The following is a 16,103-nucleotide window of genomic DNA, read 5'->3' on the forward strand; positions in this document are numbered from 1 at the left end:
CCACACGAGTTGACTGTTCCCCGCTAATGACGACTGCCGCTTTCTTGTTGACTCCTGGAGGTGACACCTTCCGCTAATTAGCTTAGCCTAGCATCAAGAGCAGAAATCTGGGGATTAGCCGCCGCACCCAGCACTTGTTGCGTCTGTTTCATCCTCAAAAGTGCACGCGGGCCTAATTTCTTGTGGAGAAAATACAAACATAGTGTCAGAATGACTGCGCGGGAGCCGACATTTGCATGAATCCACCTTGTAGTCTTTTAGTAATGACTCTTTTCACAGCACTCGTTGTTACAGTTGTGCATATTATGCAGATAATCGTTGCACAATTTTTCCAAGTGACCAGTAGCAGTTCATGTAATGCAACTTTATAGTTTACAATTATGCAAAAAGTCCTTGAGCGCTTTAACGCGTCTATGTTGCGCAATATGATCAACGACAGTTGTTCAAGTATGTAGAGAGCTGAAGCTACAATGATCCGCGCGGTAATAATGCCGCACAGGGGGTGTGCAAAGTTGGCAAACATTTGTGAAAGGCCACTATAAAATTTGAATCAACTGTTTAGGGAGTTAATGACGAGAGGGAAGCTGCTGTTTGAATGTCTGCTGGTTTCCATATGATTTGAGGGTTTATAGTTCGTATACCATTCATGCTCATTTCTGTTAGCATATCGATGGTGACTATTTGGTGTTTAAATATACAATGTTAAATAATGTTTTAAGTGTCAGTTTTGCAGTAAACCTCATGACAAAAAGCTTGAGGCAAGCACGCTAAGCCTCTTTTTTTAATAGAACAGTGTGAGTGATAGTCTTCTACTTGCTTCCTCAAAGTGCTGTTACACGGTCGTCTCCCACTGACCGAGTGAGACTGAGAATGGGTGATAAGTAGTGCTTTTTTAAACGTGTGTTCTAATCAGCTTCAATTCCCAATGTTTAAAGCATGTGGAATGTGTAAATTTATTTAAAAAAAAAAAAATCTCATCAAAATATATGGTCTCTCATATTGCAGATATTCCACATATCACAAGTGAGTCCAGAATGTTTCCCTCGCCGTATCTGAATATGATTTCAAGCCGTATTTTCATCTGACAATACTGAGGCCTGCAGCTGCTAAATTAAAGTCAAACTTCTCAAGGACTTTTTGTAAACTCAAGCAGTTTTTCTGAAGTTTTAAAGATGTTTTTTTTTTCTCTTTTCTCAGAGGCTTTGTTTTGTTTTAAGCAATCTGTGCAAAAAAGAATCTTCAATTATAACAACTGCCAACCTTTTGTGTCGGCAGCCTGACAGGACGTACGACCTTCACATCGGTCAGCCCACCATCTCGTACTTCCTCAAGCAAGCGGCGGGCATCGCCAAAGGCGCCGGAAAGACAGGTGAGACGTTTGCATCCTTCGCTCACGCCTCGAGGGCTCACGCTGCCTTTTGAGCTCGCCTCGACTGATGTTGCTTTCACAGTTCGGGCAGCTCCGACGGACCCTCATCTTTGCAGTAAAGAGAATGGCTAATCCCTTCTCCGTTCAGAGTTTGACTTCTAACGGCCAGCTCTACCCTGCTGTCCGTTCGCTCTTGTGAGAAATACAAAAGAGAAATACAGTTAACCCCCTTTTTTATTTATTTATTTATTTTTTTTGGCGAGGGGATGTGTTCAAGACAATCCAGCGATTGTTGTAAAACTGCAGAGAGAGACTAGATAAACATATAAATGAATACTGTTCATTGAGGTGTTATGAATCCCAATCCTTGCCTCGTTGCTGCAGCGGGACTTGAGATGAATAAAGACTCTCATCTCCTCTCTGAGATCATCAGTTTGGCATTAATATTAGTCATTCTATGCAGAGGATAAAGAGTATATTACTGTGGATGTTGTTGCTGAACCATTTATGTTCCATTCGTTGCTTGAAGGCGGAAATAAAATAAATGAATGAAACCCTTCACTGTAACTTTAATGAATACAAGTCAATAATCCAATCTTCATTGCATTTGAAGGGCACGAGACGGCGGGCTTGGTGTCGGTGCGAGCCGTGTACGAGATCGCCCGTGTGAAAGCGGAGGACGAGTGCTTCAAGAGGAGGAACACGTCGCTTGAGAACGTGGTCAAAAGCATCGTTGGCTCAGCACGCTCGCTTGGCATCAAGGTGGTCAACCAGTAAGTGGCGCCGGTGTGGCGCGACCAATCATATCAGTCGACGCCAGAAGCTTCAAGATTGGTCAAGTCATGTCAACATTTGATTATCTCTTATGAGCCTAGGCAGAACTGCACTTACCCACGAAACAGACAAGGCAATATTTATTCTAAAATGATTGCGCAATTTTTTGAACATCAAATATATTTGTGCATAAAAGAAAAAAGTGGTATATTCTCGAGATAAAAATGTGAACATGGCTTAATGTCATACATGTTTGTCGATTACACAAATGAACAACACACTGCAGTAGTTCCTCTTCCCTGATGCCCCCCCCCCCCCCAAAAATAAAATAAATAAACAAATAGAAAGCCAAAACCCAGCATCCCCTAATCCTTCTTTTTGTTTGTGTGTTCAGCCTCTCCGCTGACGAGTACAAAGTGTTCTTGGAGCAGCGAGAAGAGAAATTGAAGGCGGAAGCAGCAGAGGCGGCTGAAGCTGCGGCTGCAGCTGAAGCGCCTCAAAGCAAGAAAAGATAAAACGTCGCTTTACTGCAGCTCTTTACTGACACCTGCAGGCCATGTGTGGTGCAACACTGTCGCCCATGGGAAAAAACAGATCGTCTATGTCCTACTACACTCTTTGGCCTCATTGGTAAAGACATTTTTTTCTCCCATTTCTGCACAATAGCGCCAGATGCGAACTTGTAGAATGTTATAATGTCACTCATTGTAAATTAATACACAATTGACCTCATTAGTAAGATGTAGAATGCTAACGTCCAACAAGTAAACAAGCAGCGTTCCATAAAGCTGTTTGAGCAGTACTAGTAATGTTACTAATGCAGCACAGTAGTTCACTAGTAAAGTTTTAATGCCTACTGGGAGAACAAAAGTGGCACTAGTTGTGGTTAAAAAATACATTAATTTTTTTTTTGTTCTTTCTTGTTTGCTGTATTGTCTTACAAGTGAGGCCAAAGAGCATACATGTGCATCGGGATTGAGTTGGCGATATCAAGGATTCAAGATTTCCATACCTGCCCATTCCTATTTATACTCATTGTATACAAGTACCAGCACTTGAATAAATCAATTCAACTCTTTGGCATGTTTCATTGGACTTGAAGATTGGGGTTATGTCATCTGTCTTCCGGGCTCCAGCAGCATTTTGGACCAGTTGGAGATGCTTGACTCCAAAGTAAATTACAGTAATCTAGCCTACTGTCACTAAGTGCTGTTGGGAAAGAAAACATATGCACACACAACTCAGACGTTGAGGGATCGATCCCAGACCTGTGTGACCATGTCAAAGTGTCCTTGAGCAAGATTCTGATCCATCAGTTACTTCAGAGCAGTAGGTGGATGAGGTGACAAGTGTGAAGTGCTTTGAGTACCAAAGGAAGAATCTGAATAATTTTCTTGGCCAAGTGTTGAAAATATTTACGTACTGCAGAGGTACAATTGTGCAGTAATACCCCCCCCCCGTGATAGCTGTACACGTACCACAAATGTTTTCCACATTTCAGCCTCAAATTTCAAAGGACTGTTAATTTTTTATTTTTTTTCGGTGGGGGTGAGGGGTCGTTGTGGGGTGGGCAGACTTTTTTTTTTTTTTAACCCTGGCATTTGGTGCAGTTTCTATTTCTATCAGAGGATGGCAGCAGTCGACTGATCCACTGAAGATTCCTCATCTGCTCCGCTCTACTGCGTCTCAAAGGTTAGTCAATTAAAGTAAACATTTTTAGAGGAACTGCACAAGAAATGTGGGTTTACTTGCAAATGCCCTTCGTTGTTCAACGAAAAGCAGCACTACAGTAATCCCTGCTATATTGCAAGTTGATCGGTCATAGTCTTGTTAAAGTAAATTGGAATTAAAAGAAACACCAACAAAATATCTCCAGTGTGTTTTTTAAAAGTGTGTTGAAACAAGATTCAATGTGATTACAGCAGCTAGGAAGGATAATGTAATTCAGTTTGAAAACTTTAGTTAATATTATAACTACCATATCTATTTTGTATACAATTTCTGCTTGCAAAGTTGTTGTTCGTTCTACTGCCTTTACCAAATGTTTTAAAGATGTGTTTTAATAAGTTCACATTCGTTAATTACAATTAATAAGTCATCACTGCAAAATTTGAGATAACAAAAGAATTAGGAATCCACAATTCCTGTGTACTGCCCTGCTAAAAGAACAAAAAAGAAAACAGCAGCATATTTGCTTGTCAAAGATGCTGCTGTTTTGTTTTTGATCAAAACCAGCAGGAAATCAGCAACATGCTGATCTTGCTCGGCGACCGTAGCTCATTTTGTGATGCAGGTCGACTAGTTACCGAAGGTTCGACTGTTCGATTCCCGCTTGCCCTTTTGTGCTGATGACACCAGCAAGACTCGCATGAAAACGCATCAACATCCTCCTGGGTCACAATTTGGTAAATGTCTTTTTATTTTTCACAAATCTTTGCAATTGATCAGTGCATGCATGTAGGTATTGATTTTATAAATTACTGACCAATGTTAAGTGTTGAAAATGCTTGTCTTTTTTATTTTCGACAGGGTGGCATGTGTAGAATTATTGATTCAACTCGTGTAATTAATTAAAATACTGTGAGTTACTGAAATATAAAAGCTAAAATGAAGTTAAATAAACTTATGTCAGCCCTAAAGGATTTATTGTTGCCGACAAATGCTGCAGAAAAAAGGAATCTCCTCATTCACGTTGAAATAATTCCCTTCCACCAAAATGCCACAAGATGGCGCTGTCTTACAAACGTTCCCCTTCATCCTTGCAGCGACTCTTCTCTCACAAAACGGCTCTCAGACAGAAACCTTCTTCACATGACATCGTCTGCACAATGTGTAACCCAGCTGCATTCTTCTATCGCCCTATGTCTCCCTCTTTTCCAAACTCTTCTGGAAGAAAATGTTCACTCTAACCGTTTCCATGCTTTTGGCAAAGTCCACCACTAACTGCCTCTCTATGTTCCTTTCCTGGAAAGCAAATGTTCTCAGCATTTCTTCGCCACGCAATCCAGGGTCTCTCCCCGCCTGGGATGCTCAGAACTATTTTGTCTAGTTTTTCTTTCTCTTCTAGTTCACATCCTACCCACATTCTTAACCAATGATGACTTAAAACAGAACACCTTCGATGTCAGATTTCAGCCTCATCACTCGATCTGGCGCTCTTTTAACTTCCGGGACTCTTCTTTAAGATATCCCCTACGACAGCCGTAGGCAAACTACGGCCCGGGGGCCACGTGCGGCCCGTTAAACGTTTTAATCCGGCCCGCCGAATTTGAAAAAAATTCAATGAATAAACCTTGTTGATGTTTTATTTTCTAAATACTGTGGTTTTTAAAATACATATATTGTTGTAATGCTTTTATTCACTCTCATTTAAAATTTAATGTATTTATTTTCTCCGATGAGGTGAGGTTACCAAAACACTCCGACCATCTGCTCCTGGTCCGGCCGCTCTGTGAAATTTTAGAACACATTAGGGCCCAAAAAGTGTGCCAATCCCTGATTTAGATTGACTTCCAGGATCCTTCGCCATACTTTCGCAAACGAAAAAACCCAGGTTCCCCTTTTTGGCCAATTTTTAAATCCATCTGCTTGCGTCGTGCCAGATGCAAGCGAGCACTAAGCCAACCTGAGTATTTTCGTATTTCGCCTCCCTTGCTAGGACGGCTTGAGAGGCCAACAGCGAGTAAACATGGTCTGGGGGGTGGCATAGGAAAACAAGAGAGAAGATGTTAGACGGTGGGGGAGAGGGAAAGGAAAAATGACACTGTCAGCTCTGGCGCACTTGAAGTTGTACTGGTGTACGTCCAGCAGTAATCAGTTATATTCTCGTGAAAATGTTTGTTGCTCGTTTGCCACTTGGCCTGATTCATTCTGCAAGGCGACAATACGGCAAGCATCCTAAAATGTGAGTCTTGCCACCCAAACATTCCTCTGAGACGACAATAGGAGGACACATTCTAGGTCAAATCCGAAAATTCAGATCCAATGTTCGTTTTAAATGACCAATTTGCTTCTCCAGTTGACTCACCAGCGATTCGTGCGCAGCTCTGGTGAAAATGAAGCTCCTCAAGTCTCTTTTCATGATAAGTAACTCCTAATAACACCGGGCAGTGTTAAAAAAAAAAATCTGCCAATTGGCGAATTTGAGAATGCTGAACCACAAATATGAGTGTGAATTCTGTATTTTTACTTGATTACTTCCCACCGCCGTTGTGCACGTACATTGATGCATATGTGACACCGGTGTTATGTAACATTTGTGCTTAATTGAAAGGGCGGGAATGCTCCAACAGTATGTTAAACGATTGGATTGCCTTTGCAGCCTCACTTTGTCCCACTTGCCTCATTTTACTGTACCTCTAAATTTAGCTTCCCCACACTCCCCCTTTTGTCTCCCCCCCCCCTCCTTCCTCTCCTCTCCCCTCCTCCTTCTTACGTCACTGCAGACCCCCCTGGCCCGATCCGCTGAATGGATGCTGAGAATAGAGCATGGCACCGGAATGCCTTTATATGGAGCCCTCCTCGTCGCAGGTATGCTGAGGCAATGAGGGGATTTGTAAAAGGAGGCGTGTGCCATCATCATCATCAGCAGCGTCAGCGTAGGAGGGAGGGCGCACGCCGGTACCCACAAAGCCGAGCTCGTGCGTCACTCTGAGTCAGATGGCGTCTCATTCTGTCTCGTCACGCATGTGCGTCAGCGCTGTTGCCGAGCGAACCTCGCTCGGGGGGGAAGAAAAAGGAGGGCTGCCTTCGACGAGGAGGGGGATGATGATGACGATGACGAGGATGCGGGTGCTGATGCTGAGGAGCAACCGACGACATGTCGGCCATAGAAATCTCTCTCCTCGTACATTTCACGTGCACAACCTTGAAGAGGAACGACATGCTACGTTCACACGTCGCACAGCACAAAAAGAGCACTACTAGAACAACTCGTCTTTACTAGTAATGAATTTTCACTTTTGCTGTCCTGTGTTTTCACACACTCGTCGCCTCCTCATCAGGGATATCAAATAAATGCTCAATGGTTTCTCATAAAGCCAGATGAGCATTCATTTGATGTCCTGTCGCTAACTACTGTGGTTTAATTGTATTGTAGTAGACCACACGTGCCACTAGTTCAAAAACATTACTAGTAAAACCGTCATCCGCTGCTGCCCTGATTTGCCTTCCTGCTCAATGTTCAAATAAATACACAAAGAGCTTTCCATAAAGCTGCTTGAGCATTTGATTCAATAAGGTACTAGTACATCCTTTCGCCTCACTAATAGCGCAATTCAGCGCACTAGTAAAATGAGAATGTCTTACTTCCACTACAATAAGACGTTTCTGCACACAAGAGCGTATTAGGAGAATGACTTGGGCACATGTTACGAGTGAGGAAAAACTGCACTAGTTGACATCCGCTTGCTACTTGCAAATTTCCTAAATGCTCATCTTGAGACGTAACGACACCTCCGTTGCATTATAAGTGCACTTTATTATAAATGCATTTGTCCACATTCAAATACACTTATAAGCAACACAATAGAACACTGGTCCACAATGTCCAGTCTGCAGTTTTGTATACTTTATATATTCATATTTGATGCCATAGAAATCTCTCTCTTCATATATTTGTTATGTACAAACCTTCATAGAAATGTTTACAACCTTCTGGAAAAAAAACAATATATTCAAATGTCACACATACAGTAATACAAGTGTACACGTGTATATACGTATTAAGTTAGCCGTTTAATAGCTGGAACGTAGGAATCAATCCTTTACTTGACCGTAGACAACTCTACGTGAGCGTGTCGACACCGTGGGAATCGGAGCGTCCTCAAGCCGTGTCGCTTGGTAAAGTCAGAGAAAGAAAGAAAGAAAACAAGTAGCACCCACCCCGTTCGCTAAAAAAAAAAAAAAAAAAAATCGATTGTGCCTCACTACGAAACCCCCACATGTCACTTTGTCCCAAGAAAAAGGACAAACATGATAAGTACGTTAGCGGCTATAAGCTGCCAGCATTGCAAATAATCAGGGTTGCAAAATTGCGGGAATTTTTTTCATTGGAAATTTTTCATGGGAAGTATAATGAATTAAATAAATAATTTACAATTAAATCACGTGGGAATATATATATATATATATATATATATATATATATATATATATATATATATATATATATATATATATATATATATATATATATATATATATATATATTTTTATATATATATATATATATTTTTTTTTTTTTTTTTTAGCACAAAGGACGAGTGAGCTTCAGATATGCTGCCACTTGAGTAATGTGGGGAAAAAAATGGAAGAATTAATGGACAATGAGAGGGACCACACTGTGTTGCAAATAGCGAAAATCTCCAAGCATTTGGCCTGTAAGAAGCAAGGATTTGAGGTTTAAGCAAAAAAATAGACTTTCCATGAACATCTCCCTCCATTCCAAAATGAATTCCCATGAAGAATTTACAATTTCCTATTTTTCCCAAATTAAAATCCCGTGGAAAATATCCTAGAAAATGTCCACCCCTTTGCAATCCTGCCGAATATAAATCCAACACTGATCCGTCCGACCTGAAGAGTCCACATTCAGAGTCTAAATGTACACAACGAAAGAGCGCATTGGCAGCATAAGCCAGCATCTCTTTACATGCTTTTTTTTTTTTTCCAGTTGTTTGTTGCACATCACAAAGGTCAACACTAGTTGAGATGGACAGACACATATGGAATGTTAAAGGTTTGCAAGCCGCACACTCAAAATCCAGAAGTCGAAAGCGTGCGTTCAATTCCGAATGTGTTCAAAATGTCACACCGGAGCACCTTTTAAATTTTGAGATTGCTGCACGTCAGGCAAAAAAGTGCTAGAAGTCATAAATCAACTCTGTTAAATAGCTTTTTTTTTTTTGTCCATGTTCACAACAAATATTTTTCACTACGAGTGAATACAAATGCATGTCTGTAAGTTAAACAACGCTTAACGAGTTCAGATGGCCAATCTGAAGCGGCAGACACCACATGGACTCAGGACTCAGTCAGTCGGGCGTCCATGTTGTTCTGGTTCTGGTTGTAAATGTCGCACCAGCTTTACTAGTATACAGCGTCATGATGGAACAAAAAATAGAAAGCCCATTTTTTGTTCTCGGGAGAGACATGTAGGCGTCAGTCCTTTATACATTATGTATATTTATACACTTAGGTATGTTTTACTTTGCAGTAAAAATATGTCTCCACAAAATATGACAATATGCCATACTTGATGAAGTAAGTCACAGACTTATTTTAGAACGGAGAGATGCTTCCACTCCCATCTGGAAGACAAAAAAGAAGAAGAAACAAGTCAACTCTGTGCTCATGTTTGGAAAAGGAGGCTCGTTTAGAATTCAAATGATTTAACATGTTGGAAAATAAAGGCCTTTTCACACTGCACTTAGCACCACGCTGCGCACCTTCAATGAACCCATTAGTTTTTTTGTGACAAGGGCTCAAGAACCGAACACTGTATGTTCAATTTGAAAGAGCTATCGTGGTGACATCAGAAGGCACATCCAATTGGAGGGCTGGCGGAGTGATTTCAGAGTGCAAGCACGTCCAAATTTGGGCAAGCCTGCATCGGGAAGCTGTCGTCCTTGCACGTTGCCAAGCGATGCGCACCCGAGACACCAATTTCAGCGTTAAAAAGGCCCTTTGATGATTAACACTAACCTGATGTTAAAGTTATTACAAAATCAACTGGAGCCATCCCACCGATGACAAATATACACAACAGTCTAATCAGTCATGAGTCACTCTTAAACAATTTAAATACACTACTCGCAAGGACTATTGAGCTATGAGGCAAACTTTCCAGATGAACCTAAAATGCAGACCCGATATTTGTGAATGTAATTTGAACTTCCTGTTGCAATTCTTGACGTTAAGTTTCTCATTATCGAAAAGTTTCAGTGCATTGAAAGGTTGGAGGAAAGTTGACCTGAAGGTTCTACAGCATTTTCGGTAAATCCGGAAATTGCACCTCAAAGTCTGATAACCCTAACCTTTTTTTGTAGGAGTATCAGTCAAACGAACGTTACGTAAGAACATAAAGAACTGAATCTAACCATCCGAATCTCACCTTTGTGGAAGCACGGTGGCGATGGATGACACTGGAGTTGATACAACTCAGGTTGTTGCCCTAAACCAGGGGCGATCGAGGCACCTGCCCCAAACATGGGCTCCAGCACGGCCAGTTCCTCCAGGAGGGACTGAGCGCAGGAGGCGGCGGCTGCGGGGGACGCCGCCGGCGTGGTCGAGGCGACGGCGGCACTGGCGGGACTTGGCCTCGGCGAGGCGGTGAGGATAAGCGGAGGAGAAGCCGGTATGGAGGAGCACGAGGACATGGGAGATGACGCCACCTCCATCTCTGCGACATCCTCCGCCGGCTCCTCCTCCATGGCGGCCTCGTCACACTCCCCGCACCCGTCTGCCGAGTTAGATTGCGCCGATTGGACGCTACAGAATTGGCCTGCTCCCTCAAACCGGGAGGCTTGGTGCCAGCACACTGGTGTTGGAGGAGAGACCGGGCTCGAGGGGTCCGGGATGGGAATGGGTGATGGGGACTCGGGGGGTACGTCTTGGAGGAGGGTGTCTAGGATGCTCTCTTCAAACAGAGAGGTGTCGTCCTCCAGGAACATGGGAATGTCCAGGCCTCGCCATGCTTTGATGGGATAAAACTCCCGGAGCGCTTGGACCGAATCGATCGTCTCGGCGGGAGCCAGGAAGGGGGACGGAGGGTTGGACATGGGGGACATGGAAGGAGGGGACAACTTGGACAGGAGCGGGTCCAGATAGAAGCCCTCAGCCAGCGAGCTGATGTGCTGGGCCAGCAGGGAGATCTCCGCCCTCTCCTTCTCCCGCTCTCTCTCCAGGGAGAAGAAGGAGAGGCAAGGCTGTTTTCCGGGGGACGCCTCGGGGGTGAGGAGCCCTTCGGGCGGACACTGAAGAGGCCCCAGTGGCACGTCCACGTAGAGCGGACCCCGAACTTCTGGAAGGGTCATCACCGTGCAGTCGCCGTCTCCCGGGCTGTCCGGCGTGGGGGGCAGTTTCTCATAAAGGGCTCCACAGCAGGGATCTGCAGCGAAGAGCAATTCCGTGGAGGAGGTGGGAAGGCTGAGGGGGAGCTTGGTGGACAGAGTTGTAGGAGGTGCAGGGCAGGAGGCGGTGGTGGTGGGTGGGGCCGTGGAGGAGGCGCAAGCGGCCATAGAGGTGGTGGCCGTGGCCGTGGTGGCGGACGGGGGTGGCGTGGTGGTGCCGGTGGGGTCGAAGCTGAAGTGGGGCTCTTCGAACGGGAAGCTAGCCCCTCCAATGTGGGGGGTGTACGGAGGCGTGCACACAAACTCTTTGGTCTGCTGAGCTTGCGAGGTGGGGATGGGTGGGAGCGGCAAGGGGAGAGCCGGCAGAGGGGGGTCCAGCTCAAAGGAGGGCGGCATTAGGATGTTTTGGGTTAAGAAGTCCAAGTCGGACACCGTCTCCACCATGACCGGCGTGGGAGAGGGGGCCGCCGAGGGGCTGCGCACACGGGGAGGCTGGAAGAAGGCCTCCTCCTCCAGGGAGGAGATGCTGGAGCGAGGTTCTCCCTCCGTCTGCATGGCTTCGGCCACCGAGCCGGCCCGTTCGTCCGAGGAGGCCACGCTGCAGCCTGCCGTGCTGAAGTCGAAGGACTGGCCCGACAGGCCGCTGCTGCCGGGGGTGAACACCTGGTCGGGGCTGGACAAAGTATCGGGGGACTGGAGGCTCTCCTGTTGTGTGGGGGCCGAGCTCAGGACCAGGCTGAGCTGAGTCTGCTCCGTGGTCAGCTGTTGACGCACTGACCAGGCTTCCATCTCACTGAAATGAAAAAAAAATGGGAACAACATAAGTATCAGATAAAGTGTTCATCCGCATCTTGAGGTTTCACTTCAACACAGATATTTTTGTGGGGGACTGATGCCTTTTTCAATTCTATTCTGTCACTATTTATAATTTTTATTTTGCTCAGACCAACCAAAGCAATAAAAGCAAGATTTGCAGACCGTTATTTAGAAAAAAGTAGCGCCCACGTTGTAGGTACTTGGTGCCAAGGAACTACGTTGGAGTGATTCATTTAGACAAATGTAGTGCTTTGTCAAAATCTTAATGTCAAAGATCTATATTGAAGTGAGTGAAGGAACTTAATTTTCATAAAAGTAGTGCTTTGGAACTATGTTCAACTAAGTTGAGGAGCTTCCTTTAGACAAATATAGTGCTTTGGCACCATCTTTTGGCATCTTTCTGTCAAGGAACAATGTTGAAGGCAGTTGATGAGCTTCATTTAGATAAAAGTAGTACTGGGCTGACATCTGGTGGCATCCTGGTGCCAAGGAACAATTTTGAAACTAATTGAACAGCTCCATTTGGACAAAAGAAGACATTTGATGCCATCTTGGTGCCAAGAAACGATGTCCAAGTTAGCTGAGAAGCTTCATTTAGACACAAATAGCGCTTTGTCACATTATTGTGGCATCTGGGTGCCGAGGTACTGTGTTGAAGTGAGTTGAGGAGCTCCATTTCGAAAAATTTAGTGCTTTGGCACCACCTCGTGAACGTAGAAATTAAGCTATGCAATATTCAAAATGCTCAAACATCTTTCCACAGATGTGAGATTTTGCGCAGGCGGCGCATACCTGATGACGTAGTTGCTGCTGGCAATGGGGACGTCTCCGGTCTGCAACCGAAGGACCATGTAGAGCCAAACCCACGTCTGGTCCCGAGCCTGCACGCGCACCACCATCTCGCCTCGGCCCTCTCCTCCCTCTCGCACTGGTGAGTCACAGCACAACTTCGTAAGCGCCTTCATCGTCCTCGTTTTTTTTGTGTGTGTGGCAACAGTAGGCGTGGTGTTCCCGTCAGCGCGTACGCGTGGGTGTTTTGTGCGCTGACACTTACGCAGGCTGTGGTGCTGAGCGGAGGCGTGTGCCAGATCGTGCGGGTGGAGGAGGCCGTACCAAGATCGGGAGCGCAACGCCGCCACGTCGTAGCCCAGGTAAGCGTGCACGCTGCGGGGGGGGGGGACACATTTATTTAAAGGACACATGCCAACATTAGGCTGCCATTGGGCAGAAACCTCCCAGCTCCAAATTTGGTCCGCTTCATATTTCGTACAATTCCAGACTAATATTCATGCTGGCTCAGCAAGCACGCAGATTTACTGAAAAGTGAAGCTTTTGGAGATACGAGGTTTCCACCCGACACCAACAATTGGATAGCCGCTTAACAGTCAATTCAAGATTTGGATACAGCTTCTCAATTTTGGAGGGGAAATTGCTCCTCCTTGTAAATATGCCTGGCCTGTTCCTCATTTTCCTCATCAACTCTCATTTCCTCTGCTGTTTTAGTTTTTTCTCAGATATGTTTTCTTGAAAATATATATATATTTTTTGGGGGGGTAAACAGTCACTTTTCCCCCCCAAAAAATGTAAAGCACCTCAGATAATACAACTTTTATTTCTATTCCTTCCTTTCAGTCCTTTCTCAAATATTCGTGGAAAAAATGTTTGAAGGACAAACTCATAACCTTAACGCCAATTACACAGAACGACCTTTTCATTATAGTTCCGTATATTTAATTATGTTGTCTGAAAATGTGTCCACAGATTCTGTTTACAACGTATTTTTTTTTTTTTTCAAATGCACATCTTGAGTAGTATGACTCTGGAAACTGTACTTGTTTTCTTCAACTTGTATGCAGCAACCCCCCCACAAGCAATTTATAATAATAATAATTATTATTTATTTTTTTAACGTGACTATTGTTTCTGAAGTAATCCTTGTAGCTCGTACCTTTCATGTGCAGCATGCAGCCTCAAGTCTCGGCCGTGCTGGGAGTAAAAGCCTTCCAGAAAGAGGTTGGCGTCAGCCACGGGAGGACCGCTCGATGTGCTCTCTGGTCCGGGGCGGGTGAGATGGCTCTCCAAAGGGGAGCAGAAACACACCCAGACAGGATTGGAAGTCCAGTAGGATCCGGCGGCGGTGCCGCTGGCAGCTGGCACGGACAGTCGGCGAGCTCGGATCAGAACCAACTTGTTCCCGGCGCTCTGCCGGCGCACCGACTTGGAGGTGTTGAAGCGACAGCGGAAGAGACAATCTGTGACCGGAGAAAAAAGGGGGGGAAAGCGATGAGAACTCAAAAACTAACGTTTACTGGCACACACGGCAATCACAGATCAAAGCCACGGGTCTCATCTTACCCATCTCGGGGGAGGCTGTGCCTGACAGATTATTCTTGACGGTCAGATGATCCGAAGCGTCGATGATGTCATACACGCTGTCTCCTTGCGCCACCAGGTCCACCTGACGCACACGCAAGTGTGAGCCGCTGAACTTTTGGTAGACGGCCAGACGGTCAGACGAGCGAACGCACTCACCATGGAGTGTCCCAGGTGGTCGGAGACGGCGTCAGACAAGTAGAGCAGCTTCCCTTCTGCAGTGAGCAACATGAGGAAGCCCGGCAGCGCCTGCATGAGGTCAGACAGCTCAGCCAGGGACAGGAAGCGGGTGCTCGGCTCCACCGATGAGCTTCCCGTCTCTAAGTTGAACAGCAAAAAAAAAAAGAAACACTTCAGGGGAGCGTGTTGAGGTTTCAGCATCAAGGACAGTGACGTCATCCACACACAAGTCTGTCAACGTACATCAGCACAATCTCCAAACAAAACACTTTCGAATCATAATCATGATGGATGGATGATGCGGGATACAGGAAAATGGAACGAACGCGAGAGATTGTTGGCTTGGTGCATGAGAAAATGAAGATGGGTAGCTATATAGATGGATAGATAGATAAATAGATAAGACTGTTCCTATGTTTTACCTCAATAAAAGAAAGCCATATCGAATTACTGTAGTGTTTTTTTAAGGTGCTGTCAGCACCGTAGAAAGCGACTATCGATGGAGCGTTTATGTTTTCAGGACCATGGACAGCGTCGGTACGCTGCCGCCCAAAAAACACTTGTTGATTCGATGCCACGCAAACTGAACAAATCGGGCCAAACAACTGCAATTTTTCCCAAAAGGAGCATTGAAGAGACGTTCATACTCAACTATAGCGTGTGATTAAATGGCCTCGCCCCTTAAAGGCACACATCAACACTTGAGTCGTTTGCGTGTGCGTGCGTGCGCCGCGCGTGTGTGCGAGAGAGTGTACGTGAATGTGCGCGCGCGTGTCTGTGTGTGTGTGACTTTTGCCTTACTTGTACTTTATCTTTACATTCTCAATGTTTGATTTGCTTTGATATTTTTGTAACGGGTTGCTCTCGTTTCAAATCATTTGAATTGATTTTTTTTTTTTAAAACCATCTGCTAAATTGCGACTGGATAAAAATAATGAAATATGCGTCGTCTTACCCGGCGGCGAGAAGAAGACGGACTTCCTGGTGTACATGCACGCGAGCGACATGATGTGCAGGTAGGACAGCTTGGCTTTGTCGGCGTCGGAGATGGGCAACAAGTCCTTGAGGTTGCGGATCTCGGCGTTGATCTGGTCCCGTCTGGCCTTAGAGGCTCCTTTGGTCGAGCGGTACATGCTTGTTACGGATGGCCAACCAAAAATCTAAATAAAAAAATGGAAGGGCAAAGGAAGTCCCGCTGCAGGGCAAGCGCGCGCTTGCGGGTTATTGGATTTGGTTCATGGCTGGGCTGCGCTGGGCTCGATCCGCTGACAGTGTGTGAGGGACTCTGCTCGCAGGTGTCTTATATAGCCTGAGAGCGAGGGGGGCTCCCCGACGCGACCGCCGACGTAACAAGGAGGGAGGCAGGGAGGGGGTCGGATGGCTCATCCAAGTGGATGCTGCAAGCGCGGAGCTCCTCTGGCTCCCTCCCTCCTTCCCTCCTTTCCTCCTCCCTCCTCGGCGGTGACTGCGCGCGGACGTCAGCGCTCGCCTCTCCCCGCCGATGACGTCGGGATGAAACG

The 16,103-nt window shown here is 45.4% G+C and overlaps 2 protein-coding genes across 3 annotated transcripts in view; one reads left to right on the plus strand and one right to left on the minus strand.

Annotated features, from left to right (window-relative positions):
• Positions 1 to 3,221, plus strand: part of mrpl11 (mitochondrial ribosomal protein L11) — a 52,009-nt gene extending 48,788 nt beyond the window's left edge. Inside the window, exons 4-6 of the mRNA XM_088294157.1 lie at positions 1,276 to 1,369; positions 1,983 to 2,142; positions 2,538 to 3,221. Coding sequence (XP_088150283.1) covers positions 1,276 to 1,369; positions 1,983 to 2,142; positions 2,538 to 2,658 — 375 coding nt within the window. The 3' untranslated portion in view covers positions 2,659 to 3,221. The remainder of the gene's footprint in view (positions 1 to 1,275; positions 1,370 to 1,982; positions 2,143 to 2,537) is intronic.
• Positions 3,222 to 8,378: 5,157 nt separating this feature from the next.
• On the minus strand, positions 8,379 to 15,843 carry npas4a (neuronal PAS domain protein 4a). 2 transcript variants are annotated; one of them, XM_088295156.1, is made up of 8 exons: positions 15,539 to 15,843; positions 14,563 to 14,723; positions 14,386 to 14,488; positions 13,979 to 14,282; positions 13,085 to 13,194; positions 12,823 to 12,958; positions 10,257 to 12,007; positions 8,379 to 9,453 (listed from the first exon to the last, which is right to left on the minus strand). In XM_088295156.1, the coding sequence occupies exons 1-8, from the start codon at positions 15,714 to 15,716 to the stop codon at positions 9,425 to 9,427; spliced, it is 2,772 nt and encodes a 923-aa protein (XP_088151282.1). In that variant the 5' UTR covers positions 15,717 to 15,843; the 3' UTR covers positions 8,379 to 9,424. The 2 variants fall into 2 exon arrangements, with proteins under 2 accessions (XP_088151282.1, XP_088151281.1); XM_088295155.1 differs by having other exon boundaries at positions 12,823 to 13,194.
• Between the last annotated feature and the right edge of the window lie 260 nt (positions 15,844 to 16,103).

This window comes from Idiotropiscis lumnitzeri, chromosome 4, assembly GCF_059441095.1.
Source record: "Idiotropiscis lumnitzeri isolate Australia: NSW breed Sydney's pygmy pipehorse chromosome 4, RoL_Ilum_1.0, whole genome shotgun sequence".
Classification (NCBI taxonomy): Eukaryota; Metazoa; Chordata; class Actinopteri; order Syngnathiformes; family Syngnathidae; genus Idiotropiscis; species Idiotropiscis lumnitzeri.

Excerpts from the sequence above, each read along its gene's own strand:
- npas4a (XM_088295155.1), bottom strand. The coding sequence starts at position 15,716 with ATGTACCGCTCGACCAAAGGAGCCTCTAAGGCCAGACGGGACCAGATC. Across the intron at positions 14,724-15,538 it reads CGTCTTCTTCTCGCCGCCGG|AGACGGGAAGCTCATCGGTG; the intron begins GTAAGACGACGC and ends TGTTCAACTTAG. Across the intron at positions 12,008-12,822 it reads AGCAGCAACTACGTCATCAG|TGAGATGGAAGCCTGGTCAG; the intron begins GTATGCGCCGCC and ends TTTTCATTTCAG.